Source organism: Centropristis striata, chromosome 21 (assembly GCF_030273125.1).
Source record: "Centropristis striata isolate RG_2023a ecotype Rhode Island chromosome 21, C.striata_1.0, whole genome shotgun sequence".
NCBI classification, from domain to species: Eukaryota; Metazoa; Chordata; class Actinopteri; order Perciformes; family Serranidae; genus Centropristis; species Centropristis striata.
The window spans coordinates 3920595-3936240 of NC_081537.1; the positions used below are offsets into that span (position 1 = coordinate 3920595).

The window sequence follows — 15646 nt, forward strand, 5'->3', positions numbered from 1 at the left end:
CAAATGTATAAAAATAATAATAAAATAAAATAAAATAAGACAAAATAACATTGAGAAAGTAGAATAAGGATTAAGATGTAAATATATTTTAATTAATTGGCCTTATGAGCTTATGAGTATGTTACAACTTCACGTTACAAGAAGCGGAACTAATGTCACCCCGCTCTTGTGTGTCGTCGGATTGTTGTTCCGGACGGAAGCAGAAGCAGCTGTTGACGCACAAAGATCTCCTCCAGTGACTCTGATCTGTTCAACACAACCAGGAGAAAATAGTGAGTCTGGCTCCGGTCGAGCCGCAGATAATAACTCCTGTGAGTGTGATGTGAAGGTAGAAAACACCAGGATGGACGGAGGACTGTCAGCTTTAACCGGTGAGTAGAAACGGTTGCTAGGCCGCAGCTTAGCCCGCGCGCGGGAAGAGCAATGCTAACTTTGATATTAGATATTATTTATTTAGATTCAGAGCTCAGAATAACTGGGTTTAATTACATTAATAAAGCTGCTGATATATAGTCATTCACCACAGTGTGGAAACAGGCAGCTAGTTGAATGTTGCTGCAGATATGAAGCGGGATAACGTTATGTGCTACCGCTAGAAGCTAACAGGAGCTAAGCTAACAGTAGCTAAGCTAACAGGAGCTAAGCTAGCGCCAGAGACACTATGACTCATTAATTAAGAGTCTGATCATTAATGAACTCCAGTGTTTAATCAGAGGGCCACATTAGCACATGAAAGAATGGCAAAGATGATATTTAAGCATTCAAAATCTTTGAATGTCTTGAAAAAGACACAAAATGACCAAAAAATACACAAAAATGAGAAGACAGAATAACCAAAAAAAAACCCCACAAAAGACATAAAAATGAGAAAAAAAGACACAAAATGACCAAAAAAGACACAAAATAATTAAAACAGACACAAAAAAGAAACATAAATGACACCAATGACAAAAAAAGACACAAAATGACCAAAAAAAAGACACAAAATAACTAAAATTGACACAAAAACAGACGCAAAATTACCAAAAAAGACATGTAAAGACATGAAAAGGATTCAAAAATATCCCTTTAAGACTCCAGAGAGTTAAACTATTATACAATGTACACATTCTGGGTTTCTTTTGTGTACAATGAGATATTGTTTGAACAAAAAAAGGTTAGAATTGTTCCATTGTTTTTTGTTATAAATTGATCATTTTATTATTAATTTGACACAGGGGCCACAGCAGGGGCCAAAGGCTTCTTTACAGGGGCAGTGGCCCCTGGAGGACCCTGTGTAGAACCACCACAGCCCTGAACACATATACATGCATGTTCTGTGTTATATATATATATTTACATATAATATAAATGTATATATATTATATATATATCCACATAAAATATATATATTTTTGTGATAATAGAATCTTACTCTAAGTAGGACAGAGGAAGTTTAAGCAGATGGAGTAAATGTATTTAGAGTAAATGTATTGAGTTTAATCATAGTTTCAAAACAATATTAGCACATTATCATTGGTGCAAAGCATCTTGCATGATTAATCTATAAATGCACAGAATCAGAATCACTTTATTAGTCCCTTGAAGGGAGATTAGTTTTGCAGCAGGACACACAAGACAAGGTACACAACAATAATAGAATAAGACCCAATAAAACTCTAATAAAACACAGTCAAAGAAACGCCATACGCAAATATAAAATCGCTGACACATGTTCATTACAGAGCTAATACCCTTAAATGGAGAGTTAATACCTGGTATAGGCGAAAAGTGCAATGAGCAGATGAGCAATTTGAGGGCTAATTTCTATTAGTTAAATAAATGTCAGTTGGTATAAATGAGACCTGGAGTCTTTTAGTCCTCCACCTAGGGACAATCCATCCAGCAGTATTGACCAGCCTACCAAGGCCATTCTTGTTGGACAAGATCAGGTTTCCAAACCATGCAACAATACAAAAGGTTAAAACAGATTCAATAAAACTTCTGTAAAAGAGAGTCATCATCTCAGAGGAGACATGGAAGGTCCTCATTTTCCTTAAAAAGAAAAGTCTCTGCTGGACTTTTTAGGAGGTAACCTCAACATGTGGTTCGAAGCACAGCTTGTTATCGAGGACCACACCTAGATATTTATAGCTGTCCACCATCTCAACCACAGCACCTTTAACAACTAAAATCAATGATCATTTCTTTGGTTTTTGGCACATTCAGCTCAAGAGAGGACACATCACACCAGGCTACTAAGTCATCAACAACAGAGAGAGAGTACATACACAGTTAGTGAGTTACGCATGCATAGATAGTGACCTGAAGTCACTATCACAGATAGTGGTCCACAGAGACAGAATAACAGATTATTCTAACATGCACCAGATATGTTAAGATCAGGGATGGAACTTGCTGCTGATGCTGGACCCTGGCTGTTTGTGTTAATGGGTCCTTTTGTGGCGTTGTCTCTTACTGGTGTAAACTGACTGACTGCTGCAGAACATCAGAAACAAGCCTTTTTCAAATGCTGCTAGTTAGATTTGGACTTATTTAATATATCCAGTTGGTAACTCTGGTAATATGACATGATGTCACTGACATTTAGTTTCATCTTCAGGTTTTCTGAGGTAAAGCCATTTTTTTAAACCCCAGAAGGCAGTTTAACCCTGTGGAGTCTCCAAAAGCTCCAAATAATCCAGACTTGTTTCCTCCATCAGACTAGAAAACAAAGCAGCGTGGAGCCCTACTGTAAATTTACCTCTAAAGTTCTGGCTGTAAACTCCATGAGGCCAGTTTCAGTTTGATGATGATATACCAAGTAAAACTGGAGACAAGCTCAAATATATTTAGTATCAAATGATAGAACTGGATGGAATCCTCTTATATGTGTTTGTTCCTTGACCTTTGTTCACATTTGCAACATTTCAAATTCTTTATTGAGCATGATAGTGTTTTGAAAGAAAAAAAAAGATTCAAATTCACATTTTATGTTGGACTAAAGGACGAAAAAAGACACAAAATTACAAAAAAAAGACACAACATGACTGTAAAAAGACACAAAATGACAAAAAAATTCACAAAATGACAAAAAAAGACACAAAATGATCAAAATTGCAGCATGGAGCCCTAGTCTAAATCACATTTTATGTTGTCTTTTCTTTGTTGTTTTTTTGGGTTCAAAACTGTTGATCCAGTAAGTCAGGAAGAAAAAATAATTATCAGGTCATATAGGTGAGGTTGTGCTGAAAAAATATACCAAAATGTCATTAAACATTTTTTAAGTGGTATATACAGGCAGGATGAAGAGGAATTAAAAAAATGGACAAAATAGCCCAAAACTCCATGGGCTGGCTCACCAAAACAACATGACAACAACTTAATTTTCTTTCCAGAAATGGCATGGAGAGCCAATTGTATCTTGTTTAAAGTATTGTATTCTCTAGCTCCGGTGTGATTTCATGTGTCACTTTTAAAGAAGTGTTTCCTGTCTGCAGGTCCCTCTCTCCCCCTCTCCACCCTGCGCCTGGTAATCCCTCCGATCCGGCTGCTCTCGGCAGCCATCTGGCAGACGGTGGAGCAGAAAATTGTGTCGGATTATGGACTGCTTGAGGAGTTTGTGTTCATGGTTACAGAGATGGTTCCTCAACTTCTCTCCACAAGGCAGCGAGCTGAACTCATCCTGGGTCTCAGAGCACGGGTGAGGAGAAACTGTTTTTTTTTAGAAATTTCAGATAAAATGAATTTTATTTTTGTTGGAATATTAGGGCATGGCATGAGGCTGCAGTATGCAAATGGGACAAACACAACACAATTTAAACTTAAAGAAAATAAAAATTGATTTGAAAAATTTATATGGTGGTAAGACATTAAAGCCTGAAATATACATATATTTTTGTAATTGATTTGTTATTGACATACAGAATCAGACATTTACAATAAATAAATAATAATAATAAATAAATAATATTTTAGTTTATATCCAAGTAATGAGAAGAAAAACAAACAACCATAACAACAACAATTAAACTAAACAAAAAACTATGTCGGTAGGGAGGGATCTTTCTCATACATCATAGTAGTTTTAAAAAATGATAACTACCTGAAACTGTATTGTGTGGTTACAAAACTAACGAAAATGATCGTGAAAATATCCTTCGTTTTCGTCTTTGTCAACTTTTCTTCATACTTAATCCAGTGTTTCTATTTCTCCACCGCTGAGTGTGTATTCCTGCTTTGTGGGTTCAGTTATTTTGGTAATCCGAAGTGTACATGTCTTCAATTTGCCTATGATATTACAAATATTTGCATTGGCGTTGAAAACTAAAACTAATAAAAACTCAACTAAAACTAAGTATTTTCAAAAAATAAAAACTACACTAAAACTAGCAAACTCACTCTAAAAACTCATTAAAACTAACTGAATTTGAAAACAAAAATTCACAACAAAATTGAAACTAAAACTAATGAAAAATAAAAAAACTATTATAACCTTGATAGCCACTGGTTTGTGAAAATAAAATCCGGCCTATGAGGCGTGACATATTTGACCCAGTTTTCCCAGTATGATGTGCACTTCTCCAATATTTGATTAACAAATGCTGTTCTCCATTTTATAAAATATCCATCCATATATTTAAGGTTGGGCTCTCCTGTGATAACCATTTCCTGGTTATACTCTTTTTACAGGCCACCAGTCAGATTGAAATATTTTTTTAAGATCAGAGACTTAGAGACATACTCATATTTATACACCGCTATATCTTCTGCTTTAGGAAGGTTAAAGTGTCAGCCAAGGCTTGTTTATTGTGTTCTTATTGTCTCTACATAAGAGGAGCACAGAACGATGACTTGCTGTTTTTTTTTGTTTACATCATAGTGTTAAAATTCATCGCACATCCATTCATGCCTTACATTGATAGTGTGCAGGTTGAGTATTGATTATGACCATTTTTTAAGATAATCGTCCACACTGTGATATTAAGTTGTTTTACATTAACCTATTGGGACTATACTGAGTGCTATGCATGGAAGGCTAGAAGTCTGGTCAATGTCATTATGAAACAACTCAACCTGTGTCTTAACATGTCGGTCAATAGTTTGTCAGAAATCCACTGTTCTGCTTCCTGTAGAGCAAAGTCATTGCACCAGGATGGTGTGTAAGTTAAGCACTCAGCAGTTGCATTTAAAACGTTTCTACTAGGGTTGTCACCATACTAAAATTTTTAACTCGATACCGATACTGAGGAAAATATTTTACACTCGATACCATTTTTGATACCACCAGGATAAAAACAAAGACCCCAAAATTTAACAGAAATATTTTTATTCACAAGAAAAATGCAACATGTAAAAATGAACAGAACCACAGGTTAACCCATTGAAGCCTGGAAAGCGGATACGTCGTTTTGTAGTATTTGTTTAAGCTCTCAAATACTTTTTGAATTTCATTTCTATCTGCTACAGAGGCTGAAAAATCTATTATTTAGTAGAAGAGTTGACACTTCTGTTGAATTTACAGAAAAACTTCAGGTTTTAGGGGCTTATTTTAAAATCGCCCAGAGGTTTTACAGGAAGTTTTAGGCGTCAATGGGTTAAATATTTATAATAAAAAACAGTTGTGCAAAAAGAAACTGCAACTATGATAACAAGCTTCAGGTCTGAGTTGGTGCAGATAATAAATAAATACAATAAACAATAACAATTAGAACAATATTTTGAGGTTGTATGCTGTGGACAATATTAGACAAGCTTGATAAGTCGACTTTTCTCTGCTTCATTCTGGGACTTCAAGAGAGAAAATAACACTTTTCAGTCACCAACATTTAGTTAAACTTATAAACTCTTAATGCTGATGTATACTGACACTGTGTCAATGAACGTAATATGGGCATACTACGTGCCTGATTTATTTATTCATTATTTACGTTGTTTATAATCATTAACGTGACGTCAGCCTTTAATTGCTAGCTGTGGCTAACGGCTAATAATAACACGGCCAACATTAATGCGAGCCACCGGCCACAATAACATCAGTAATAGGTCAGTTTGAAACGAAAGACACTAACCTGTCAAATTCAAGGCAAGGCAAGTTTATTTATATAGCACAATTCGGACACAGGGCCATTCAAAGTGCTTTACAGGGGCAAGATTAAAATACATAAAACACATGAGAAGACATTTAAAAGCGAGTTTTAAAAAAAAAAAAGTGAATGAATAAAACATTTAAAAGCGAATGAATAAAAATTACAGGTTAAAATGGAAACAGAAAAGTCTTCAGACTTGATTTAAAAGAGCTGAGAGTTGCAGCAGACCTCAAGTTCTCTGGGAGTTTGTTCCAGAGATTTGGTGCATAAAAACTAAATTCACTGTAAAGGCTGTAAAGCATGGGTCTCAAACTCGCGGCCCGCGGGCCAATTGCGGCCCTCGTGGCGATATTTTGTGGCCCCCACCTTGATATGAAAGATTAATTTCAATTTTTTTTTGGTAATTTTGTGTCTTTCTTAAAACAATTTTATGTCTTTTTTTAATAATTGTGTCTTTTTTAATAATGTCTTTTTTGGTCATTTTGTGTCTTTTTTTGGTCATTATGTGTCTTTTTTTGGTAATTTTGTGTCTTTTTTTTGGTAATTTTGTGTCTTTTTTTGGTCATTTTGTGTCTTTTTTTTGGTCATTTTGTGTCTTTTTTTCTAGTAATTTTGTGTCTTTTTTTTATTTTGTGTCTTTTTTGGTCATTTTGTGTCTTTTTTTTTTTGTCATTTTGTCTTTTTTTTTGTCATTTTGTGTCTTTTTTTTGGTCATTTTGTGTCTTTTTTTCTAGTAATTTTGTGTCTTTTTTTCTAGTCATTTTGTGTCTTTTTTGGTCATTTTGTGTCTCCAGCGGCCCCCAGGTAATTTGAGTTTGAGACCCCTGCTGTAAAGGGTGTCGGCCCTTAAGATGTTTCACCAAGTTTGAAGTACTGCTTGTGCACATCACGGCGAGGGGGAGGGGCCTGCTGCTGTGTGTGTGGGGGGCGGGGGGTATCGATACTTTTAAAATGAGTATCGTATCCAGATACAACGTTTTAGTATGGATACTTTTTTGAGTATGGATACTATTGACAACCCTAGTTTCTAGGCGGTGTGAAGGCTTCATTAATCAGAGAGATGAATAGAAACAGCAGCAGGCAGGTTTGCAGCTGTTTACTGCATGTTTTCCTCCTCCTCACCTGTTATTGCTCCTTCTCTCCTCTGGTTGCAGCTGATCCTGGAGCTGTGTCGCTCCGAGGAGACCGCTGACCCTCAGATCATTCAGCCACACCTGGACCGGATGCAGGACCTCCGGTCTCTGTGGAACGTGGAGGTGAGTCAGCAGTTCTTTCATTTCTTTACATCTGTGCTGTTTGATGTTTTGATAGTTTTAAGAGCAAACTGAAGACTTATCTTTTTAATTTGGCTTTTACCTGGATCATTTTTAGAGAATTTTCTGCTCGTGCAGCCTAGTGTTATAACATCTTCTCTTTTATATATTTATTCATTTGCTACTATTTATTAGTCTATATATATTTTTTTATCATGCTCTTTCTTAATTATTTATTTATTGTTTTATCTTTTTTATCTAGCTTTTTTTTTTAAACTTTCTATTGTTATTATTTACTTACTTTTTTTATATTATATATATATTTTTCTATATATATCTTATTTTATTTTATCTTACTTTTTTTATCTTTATTTTTGTGCTTTGTTTTTAATAGGATAGGTGGGATGAAGGTGGAGGGTGGAGGCTTGTTTTATGTTTTGTTATTTTTTTTATTATTATTTTTTTTCCTTTTTTATGTAAATCGCTTTGTGTTGCATCTCGTATGAAAAGTGCGATACAAAAAAGTCTGATTGATTTATGTGGAGTACTGAAGTGTTTGCTTTTAGTGTGTCTTTCTTCTGCCATTAAAAAAAAAATCTTTTATTTCAGGCTGATAATGCAGACCAGGAATCATCTGACTCACATTTCATGGGTCTGGTCAAAAACCTGCTGAGAGATCCTGATGAGAGAAGGAACTTCTTCCAGGTGAGTTGTGGTTATACACCTTTTGTTGTTGAGGTGAATGATGAAGTTTATATTTTAGGATTTTGATTTTCTGTTGGTTTTATGGAAAGCTTGGATATTTGACATTTCTGAATCCCTCTGTGTCGCAGGATGTTTTCCCAGGAGACTTTGGTCCCACGTATGACAAAGCAATCCAGACCCTGATGTGGCTGTTTCTGTCAAGACTTGAAAAGCTTCTTCCCAACCAAACGCTCCAACAGGTAGATATCATTGTTAATTAAAAAATATGTTATCACACACATTATATTTCTACTTCTGTGCTTTATGTTCTTATACTAAAGATTGACGTTTTGCTTCCCAGAGGAGGAGTTTATTTAAGATTATTGCTTTTTGTTTTTACATGAGAATGTCACAAGCTTTGACAGTCAAAGTCCAGGTGTTTTTATTGAACTTACACTGTGAGCTTTTATTGCAGTTTCGTCATCTCTTTAAAATGACAAATGTTTGAACTGGAAACAAAAAAATCCTCCAGTCTATCAAGCTTTAATGAATGACATAATGAAACATTTGTAGTTAGAAAAAATAAGTTGTATTATTATTATTATTATTATTTAAATCTCTTTTATTTGTAAACCTTTTTTATTGTTTTGGTATTTGATTTGACTCCAACTAGGTTTTTGTTTGTTTGTTTGTTGTTGTTTTATTTCTACTGCTTTTATTTTTCTACTATCATTCTGTTCTTTCGTGTTGATTTGAAGCATAACTTAACATGTGTCTTCTTTATTTTTGTATGTGAACAAAAGGAAAAAAAACCCAATAAAGACAAATTGAAAATAAATAAATAAATAATCTAATTTAAAAAAAAAAGACAAATGTTTTTCCTTTTGCTTCATATGTATATCTTTATGACAAACATTTTGAAGTTGCAGTGCTGTTGCCTCACATTAGTTTTCATTTTGTCTTTGTCAGATTGCGTCTCTGCTCAGCGACGCCTCGTCTGTCCTGAATGAATGCATGGAGACTTTTGCTCAGCCTCAGGAGCTGAAAACCCTGCTGGACAATCAGAAAGACCTCAGCCAATTAGACGACATCGGTGAGCTTCTCAGAGCTTCAATAAGCTTTTCACTAGGGATGTCACGATAAAGTAATCACAGTATTAAACGTTACGATTAGTTAATCGTAACAGTCAAACTTTTTCAGTGTCACTGTGTAATGTCCTGTATAAGAAAAAGTAATGTAATCTTCTAAAGGTCCTCAGTCAGTGAACATTTATCATTATTACCTTCTTTTGTTTCTGTATTGAGCAAAAAGCAGTAAAAGTACTATGGGATGTCCCTTTCATTTGTTACTCATTTATTTGTGGCAATGTCATTTAAAAATAAAATTAAAGAACCAAAATAACAGATCCATCCATTATCGTCCGCTTATCCGGGGCCGGGTCGCGGGGGCAGCAGGCTGGCCACATAAGATTAGACAAAAAAATTATTAAAATTATTTTAATAGCATAAACATTTAGTATATATAACATTCCCCCAGGGATTATTATAATCTTTCTTGTACTTTTTGGTTACTTTACATTGTTGCTATATTATTTTTATGAGAGCCTCCAAAGAGGGAAATAAATTAAATAAAAAAAGACCTATAAGGAGTGTTCATGTGATTTAACTTATTCATAGTAGTGCAATATTATGTGAACACTAGGAATGTCATGATTACAGATTTTTCTTGGTACAATTATTGTCAAAGAAATAATCACGATATTACGACTATTTTTGCATTAATTCATTTCACACTACTGCTAAATGACTAAAATAGTAGTGTGAAATTATTTAATGCAAAAATAATCGTGATAATCCTAATATCGTGATTATTTCTCTGACAATAATCGTACCAAGAAAATCTGTAATCGTGACATCCCTACTATTCACATAATGCTTAATGTTTGGTCCAGAAACAATATTTTTCTTATATTTGTCATTTTAACAATTGCTCTCATGTCTTCTTTTCAGACTCGTACATAGTTGACAGTGGGATCCTGTCGGCTCTGTGTCTCCCTCCTGTGGAGAGAGTTGTGATCGTCAATGAACAAACAGAAACGGATGCAGAGAGCGGACTCATGTACACCGTCTGCACAGAGATGGAGGTGGAGTCTGAGAACAAAGAGGTGTACGTAGAGGGGACCGCCAACTCTGACGAGTGTGTTCAAACCCAGTGGTTTGGCCTGGGCAGCGAGGTGAAAGCAGAGATGGACACCGAGGTGGTCACGGATCCCGTGGAAGGCGCCGAGGCCAGCGAGGGGGAAATGGCGGACGACCAGTCTGGAACCCTGATGATCGGGGAGGACGGGCAGGTCACGGTGCTGGACGGCGTGGAGAAGAAGCAGAACAGACGCGGGAGGAAAAAGAAACGTCCCGAAGATGAAGACTTCGAGGGGCAGAGCAGAACGAGGGCCAAACAGGAAGATCCAGAGTTTGAGGTGTTGTGGGAGAGACCGGTGCGGAAGAACCGCGGACTCAAGATGAAACGCTACCTGTCGCAGTGGAGGAAGTCGGGCAAGGCACAGGGCGGAAACACGACCAACCCGAAGAAGTTTGCTAGAACCCAAGCCTCGGCGAAGAGCAACGACTTGGACGAGAGAACGTGCAAAGTGTGCGGCAAGGTGGTGACCCGCGCTAAGTTTTTAGAGCGCCACATGAACCGCCACTCGGAGGAGCTGCCGTTCTCCTGCCCCGCCTGCAAAAGGTTCTATAAGAGCTTGCGGTACTTGCAGCAACACAGATGTCCAAATCAGACAAAAGATAAGGAGCAAGAGACTGCGGAAGAGGAGGGCGAACAGTCCTCCAGCGGGGCTCTCTGTAAGGAAACCAACGAGGAGCAGCCGTCCGACGGCGCCGCTCAGGACCCCGATTACTCCCCGTCCGGAGAGGGGCGGTCCTCCAGAGAAGCGGGTCAGAAGAGCCCCGACGGGAATAAAAGCGTGATAGAAGGTCCGTTTTACTGTCCTCACTGCAGCGTCGAGTTCAAGTGCAAACAAACTTTTAGGTTCCACTTAAGGAATATTTGCTACAATGAGCAACAAGTTGATCCGGAAAAACCCGAGGACGTTAAACACTGTTTCAGGTGCGACGAATGCGACAAGGCGTTCAAATACAAATCGACGTTGGACTCCCACAAACAAACCCACAACCCGCTGTACTGCGAGGTGTGCATGAAGCTGGTGCGGGACTCCGAGGCGCTGGCCATGCACAAAGAGTCCCACACGCCGTTCCAGTGCAACCAGTGCGAGGAGAACTTCCCCGTGTTCAAGGCGCTCCACAAGCACTACATCGACATCCACAACCCCACCGAGCCGTTCACCTGCACCCACTGTCAGACCACCTTCGCCAGCTTGAAGCGTTTCATCCGCCACGAGTGGAAACACACCGGCTACCAGCCGTTCCAGTGTCCGCACTGCAGCAAGAGGTTCCGGTCCTACTCCGACCTGGTGGAGCACCAGAAAAAACACACCAAAGCGTATCCGTTCCTCTGCTGGGAGTGCGGCAAGAAATTCCGCCACGGCGTCACGCTGACGAGACACGTGGAGCGCGTGCACCACTCCGGAGAGCCGATCATCGAGAAGCCCACGCCCACTTTCACCTGCGCCCAGTGCGGGAAGACGTTCACGTCGAGGAGGTGTCTCCTGAAACACGACAACTTCCACCACAAAGGGCTGCGGTTCCCGTGCGAGCACTGCGGGAAGGGGTTCTTCGGCAAGGACGCTTTAGTGCGGCACACGTTGATTCACACCGGGGAGAGACCGTTCAAGTGCGACGACTGCGATAAGTCTTTCAGATCTGCTGCAGAGTTAAAAATACACAGGAGATACCACACCGGGGAACGGCCGTTTAAGTGCAACGTGTGTGAAAAAGGTTTCGTCCAGTCGTGCTTTCTGACTTTACACATGCGGACCCACACAGGAGAGAGACCATACGTCTGTTCAGTCTGTAGCAAGGGGTTTTCAAGCTTGCACGGCTTGAAACGACACAGGAGACTCGTTCACGCGTAGTTAATGTTAACGTGGTACTAATTTACATAGAGAAGTTCTGTTTTAACATTCCCCGACTAAAGATCAGAGCTCCAGAAACCACAACTTGAGGACGTGTTGCTTCGCTAACGGACGCTTGCTTCTTGTGGATGTTGACTGAAACGGGGAATTAAAATAAAAACCAAGTTTTCCAATTGAACAGTTTCCTTAAAAACGTTTCCTGGCTGTCACAGCTTGGATCGTTTGTCGGGAGCTGTGGATTGTATAGTGCATTATAAAGATGTAACTTTGTATTTTTTACAGAAATGTTTGCTGTAGTTCTACATAAGATTTGTATGTATAAATACTATAATCCTTGATTCCTTTGGGAATTGATTTCTTTTTCTTTAATAAATTGAACATTTGGTTCCAAGTGAATTACAAAGGAGTGAAATCTATTATATGGTTCAAAAGGTTCCTTCACAATATGGTAACCACCAGTGGTTGAATGTAACTACCAAGGTTATTATAGTTAACGAAAACTAGAATAAAAAAACAAAACATTTTCATTAACTGAAATAAAAATGAGAGATTTTAAACAAACAACAACTAGCAAACTGTATTTTGTAGGTACAAAACTAACTGAAATTATAGTAAAAATGTCCTTCGTTTTCGTCTTTGTCAACTTTTTTCATAAGTAAACCTTTTTGGTTGATATGAAATCTATTTCATCTATCTGGTTTTATGACTTAATAAACTTATTGGGGCTGAGATGGATCAGACAAAGGAAATAAAGGAAACATTAATTGTGACCTTATTGAATCTGGCACCCAACAAATACCCCATTACAAAAAAACTAACACTAAAACTAATAAAAACTAAAGTAAAACTAAGCATTTTCCCAAAAATAAAAACTAATTCAAACTAGCAAATTCACTCTAAAAACTCATTAAAACGAACTGAATTTGAAAACAAAAATTGACAAGGAAATTAAAACTAATGGAACAAACAAAACTATTATAACCTTGGTAACTACTTAAATTTACTTTAGTACAATTTTGAAGTACTTGTACTTTACTTGAGTATTCACATTTTATTTAACTTGATACTTCTACTCCACTACATTTTGAGGTAAATGTTGTACTTTTCATTCCACTACATTTAGCAGCTTTAGTTACTTTTCAGGTCAAAATTTAAAAAAAACTTTATTTAACGTCATAACAGTATATTAATGAGTAAACAATAAAATGCTGCTTACATAAATGCATCAATAATCCAACAATATATTTAGAATACATATAACAATCTGAGTGGGGTGTATTGAGCTCTTTGACTTATATTAAGTACATTTTGATGCTGATACTTTTGTACTTTTACATTTTTAATGCAGAACTTATAAAGTCATTTCACAGTGTCGTAGTAGTACTTTTACTAAAGTAAGATCTGAATTCTTTCGCCACCATGGTAACCACTAAACAAACTGTTTTACATGAAGTATAATGGTATTTGGTATAAAAACATAGCCGTTATGTATTGTATTATGAAACAAAGTATATGAATTTAGTCACTTAAAACTGGAGCAGTAGAAGACCAGCAAGCCACCAGGGATGATTAATGTGAAGCTTTCTTTATATATATATATATATATATATATATATATATATAGTTTACAGCTTACAGGCATTTTAAATAATAAAATGAATCATGACTGAACTCCCTGTAGCTCCTTCAGTTTTAGGGTTCTCCTAAAACTGTTCATGGCTACTGGGTCACTTTCTTTCTAGGACACTAAAATGTAATGCCACAGTCTTTATTTATAAGGAAGACTTAAAGTTTTCCTGCCCAGACATTTTCCTGCTAAAAGAAAAAAAGCCTTTTCAGCACTGCAAAACTATAAATTGAAACTACAATATAATATGCAAGACATTCGACTAAAAACAACTTTTTCTCCCACATATCAGAGTAAAGTAAATCTCATCAACTACAAATGCTCACAGCATAATTTAAGAGACACACCTTTTATAAATAAACTTCATATACAGTATATGCTTGCTGTACTGCTATGCTATATATACAGGTAGATGGACATACTTTTCAGAGGCCAACGTTTCCATATTAAACATACTTTTTAACATTGGTCTTCTGTAATATTAATTTTATATTTGAGACACTGAATTTTAGGTCTTCATTCAAGCCATAATCATAATTAGAAGAAATTAAATAAATAAAGACATGACATTTTTCTTTCTGTGTGTAATGGATCTATATAATGTCTTATTTCCACTTTTTGAATTGAATTACTGACATAAATTAACTTTCCATGAAATTCTAATTTATTGAGATGCACCTGTGTGTGTGTGTGTGTATATATATATATATAGCAGTACAGCAAGCAACCTATAGGGGGCCATAATTAATTACAAAAGTATGCTGTTTATGAGTTCAAACATTCGTTCTATTAAGTTAATTCTTCCAATAATTTGAGAATCAGAGCACGTAAAAGATTCTGTAAAGTGACATTGCAGCACTAAATTAATGCATAAATGAGAAAAGTGACAAATCAACTCATAAACGTTTGTATGTTCCGACTGCGTGTATGAATAGTAATTGCGGAAATCAACTCCCAAGGCGATTATAGCGCATTTTATTGGGACATGCGGCAGCTTTAAATAACGGAAAACTCCTAAATTTGATTTTGAGTATCTGTTACCGCAAAAAACGTATCACCCCAGATGGGACTCGAACCCACAATCCCTGGCTTAGGAGGCCAGTGCCTTATCCATTAGGCCACTGGGGCTATATAAGAACCCATGAAAGTTTTTCAGTATAAATAGTGGTTCAACGGCTGAACTACAGTGATATGTTGGGAAATCTAAATTATCAGTTAGTTAAAACCAGATCACCTCTTTAACTATATTATATTATCACCATTATCATCGATAACGGCTCGTATTCACTGATTTAAACCCTTTCTTTGATCAGCGATTTTCTCAGGATCATTGAGATAATTTTACTAATGTTTAAAACCATTAATGTGCCTGATAATGAAGTTATTTCTGAGTCAAATGTTTGCATAATAAGTTAACGAAGTTTACTGAAAACTGCCTTTCATGTTGACTGGTGACAGTTCTCTCCAAACAGGAACCAGCTCCGTTGTTTTCCTCATAGATGGAGTAGGGTGTGTCTGCAGACCCGGAGGCTGCAGATCTGGACCTGCAGATCTGGACCTCTTGTATTTTGCAACAGCGCCCCCAATTTCCGTGGAAGCATTACAACTATTGAATATTGTCAAAGTATTTTGTTGAAGTAGACAGACAAATTTATGTTTTACTGTGATATATTTTCCTTTTTTCCTCTGCAGCTCTCCCTGATGACACAATTGTGAAATTGTGTTTCACAGTGTTGTTCTTTGATGTTGTTTTTTGTTGTTTTTTCATTCATTCATTCAATCATTCATCACCCTTCCACCTGTTTAGTATTGGGGTGTACTAAACCTTTAAACTGTTAGAATTGATGGTGTAAATAAATCTTCAAAACTTGTTAGAAGGGAGACTTATAGTCAAGTCAAGTCAAGTCAAAGTTTATTTATAGAGCATATTTAAAAAAAAACCTCAGTTGACCAAAGAGCTGTACAGTTA

The 15646-nt window shown here is 36.8% G+C and overlaps 1 protein-coding gene and 1 non-coding gene across 2 annotated transcripts; one reads left to right on the plus strand and one right to left on the minus strand.

Moving 5' to 3' along the window:
* Nucleotides 1-164: 164 nt before the first annotated feature.
* LOC131960144 (zinc finger protein 271-like) lies at nt 165-12446 on the plus strand. The gene is made up of 7 exons (XM_059325387.1): nt 165-371; nt 3480-3682; nt 7223-7324; nt 7931-8026; nt 8155-8265; nt 8975-9098; nt 10015-12446. The coding sequence occupies exons 1-7, from the start codon at nt 344-346 to the stop codon at nt 12048-12050; spliced, it is 2700 nt and encodes an 899-aa protein (XP_059181370.1). The 5' UTR covers nt 165-343; the 3' UTR covers nt 12051-12446.
* Nucleotides 12447-14732: 2286 nt separating this feature from the next.
* On the minus strand, nt 14733-14805 carry trnar-ccu (transfer RNA arginine (anticodon CCU)). Its single transcript has one exon. It is a non-coding gene; the product is annotated as a tRNA-Arg (tRNA).
* Nucleotides 14806-15646: the final 841 nt, after the last annotated feature.

Bases quoted from the DNA above. Each gene is read 5' to 3' on its own strand.
- LOC131960144 (XM_059325387.1), top strand. From the start codon at position 344: ATGGACGGAGGACTGTCAGCTTTAACCG. The intron at 372-3,479 runs GTGAGTAGAAAC...TCCTGTCTGCAG, and splicing joins AGGACTGTCAGCTTTAACCG to GTCCCTCTCTCCCCCTCTCC. The intron at 9,099-10,014 runs GTGAGCTTCTCA...TCTTCTTTTCAG, and splicing joins CAGCCAATTAGACGACATCG to ACTCGTACATAGTTGACAGT.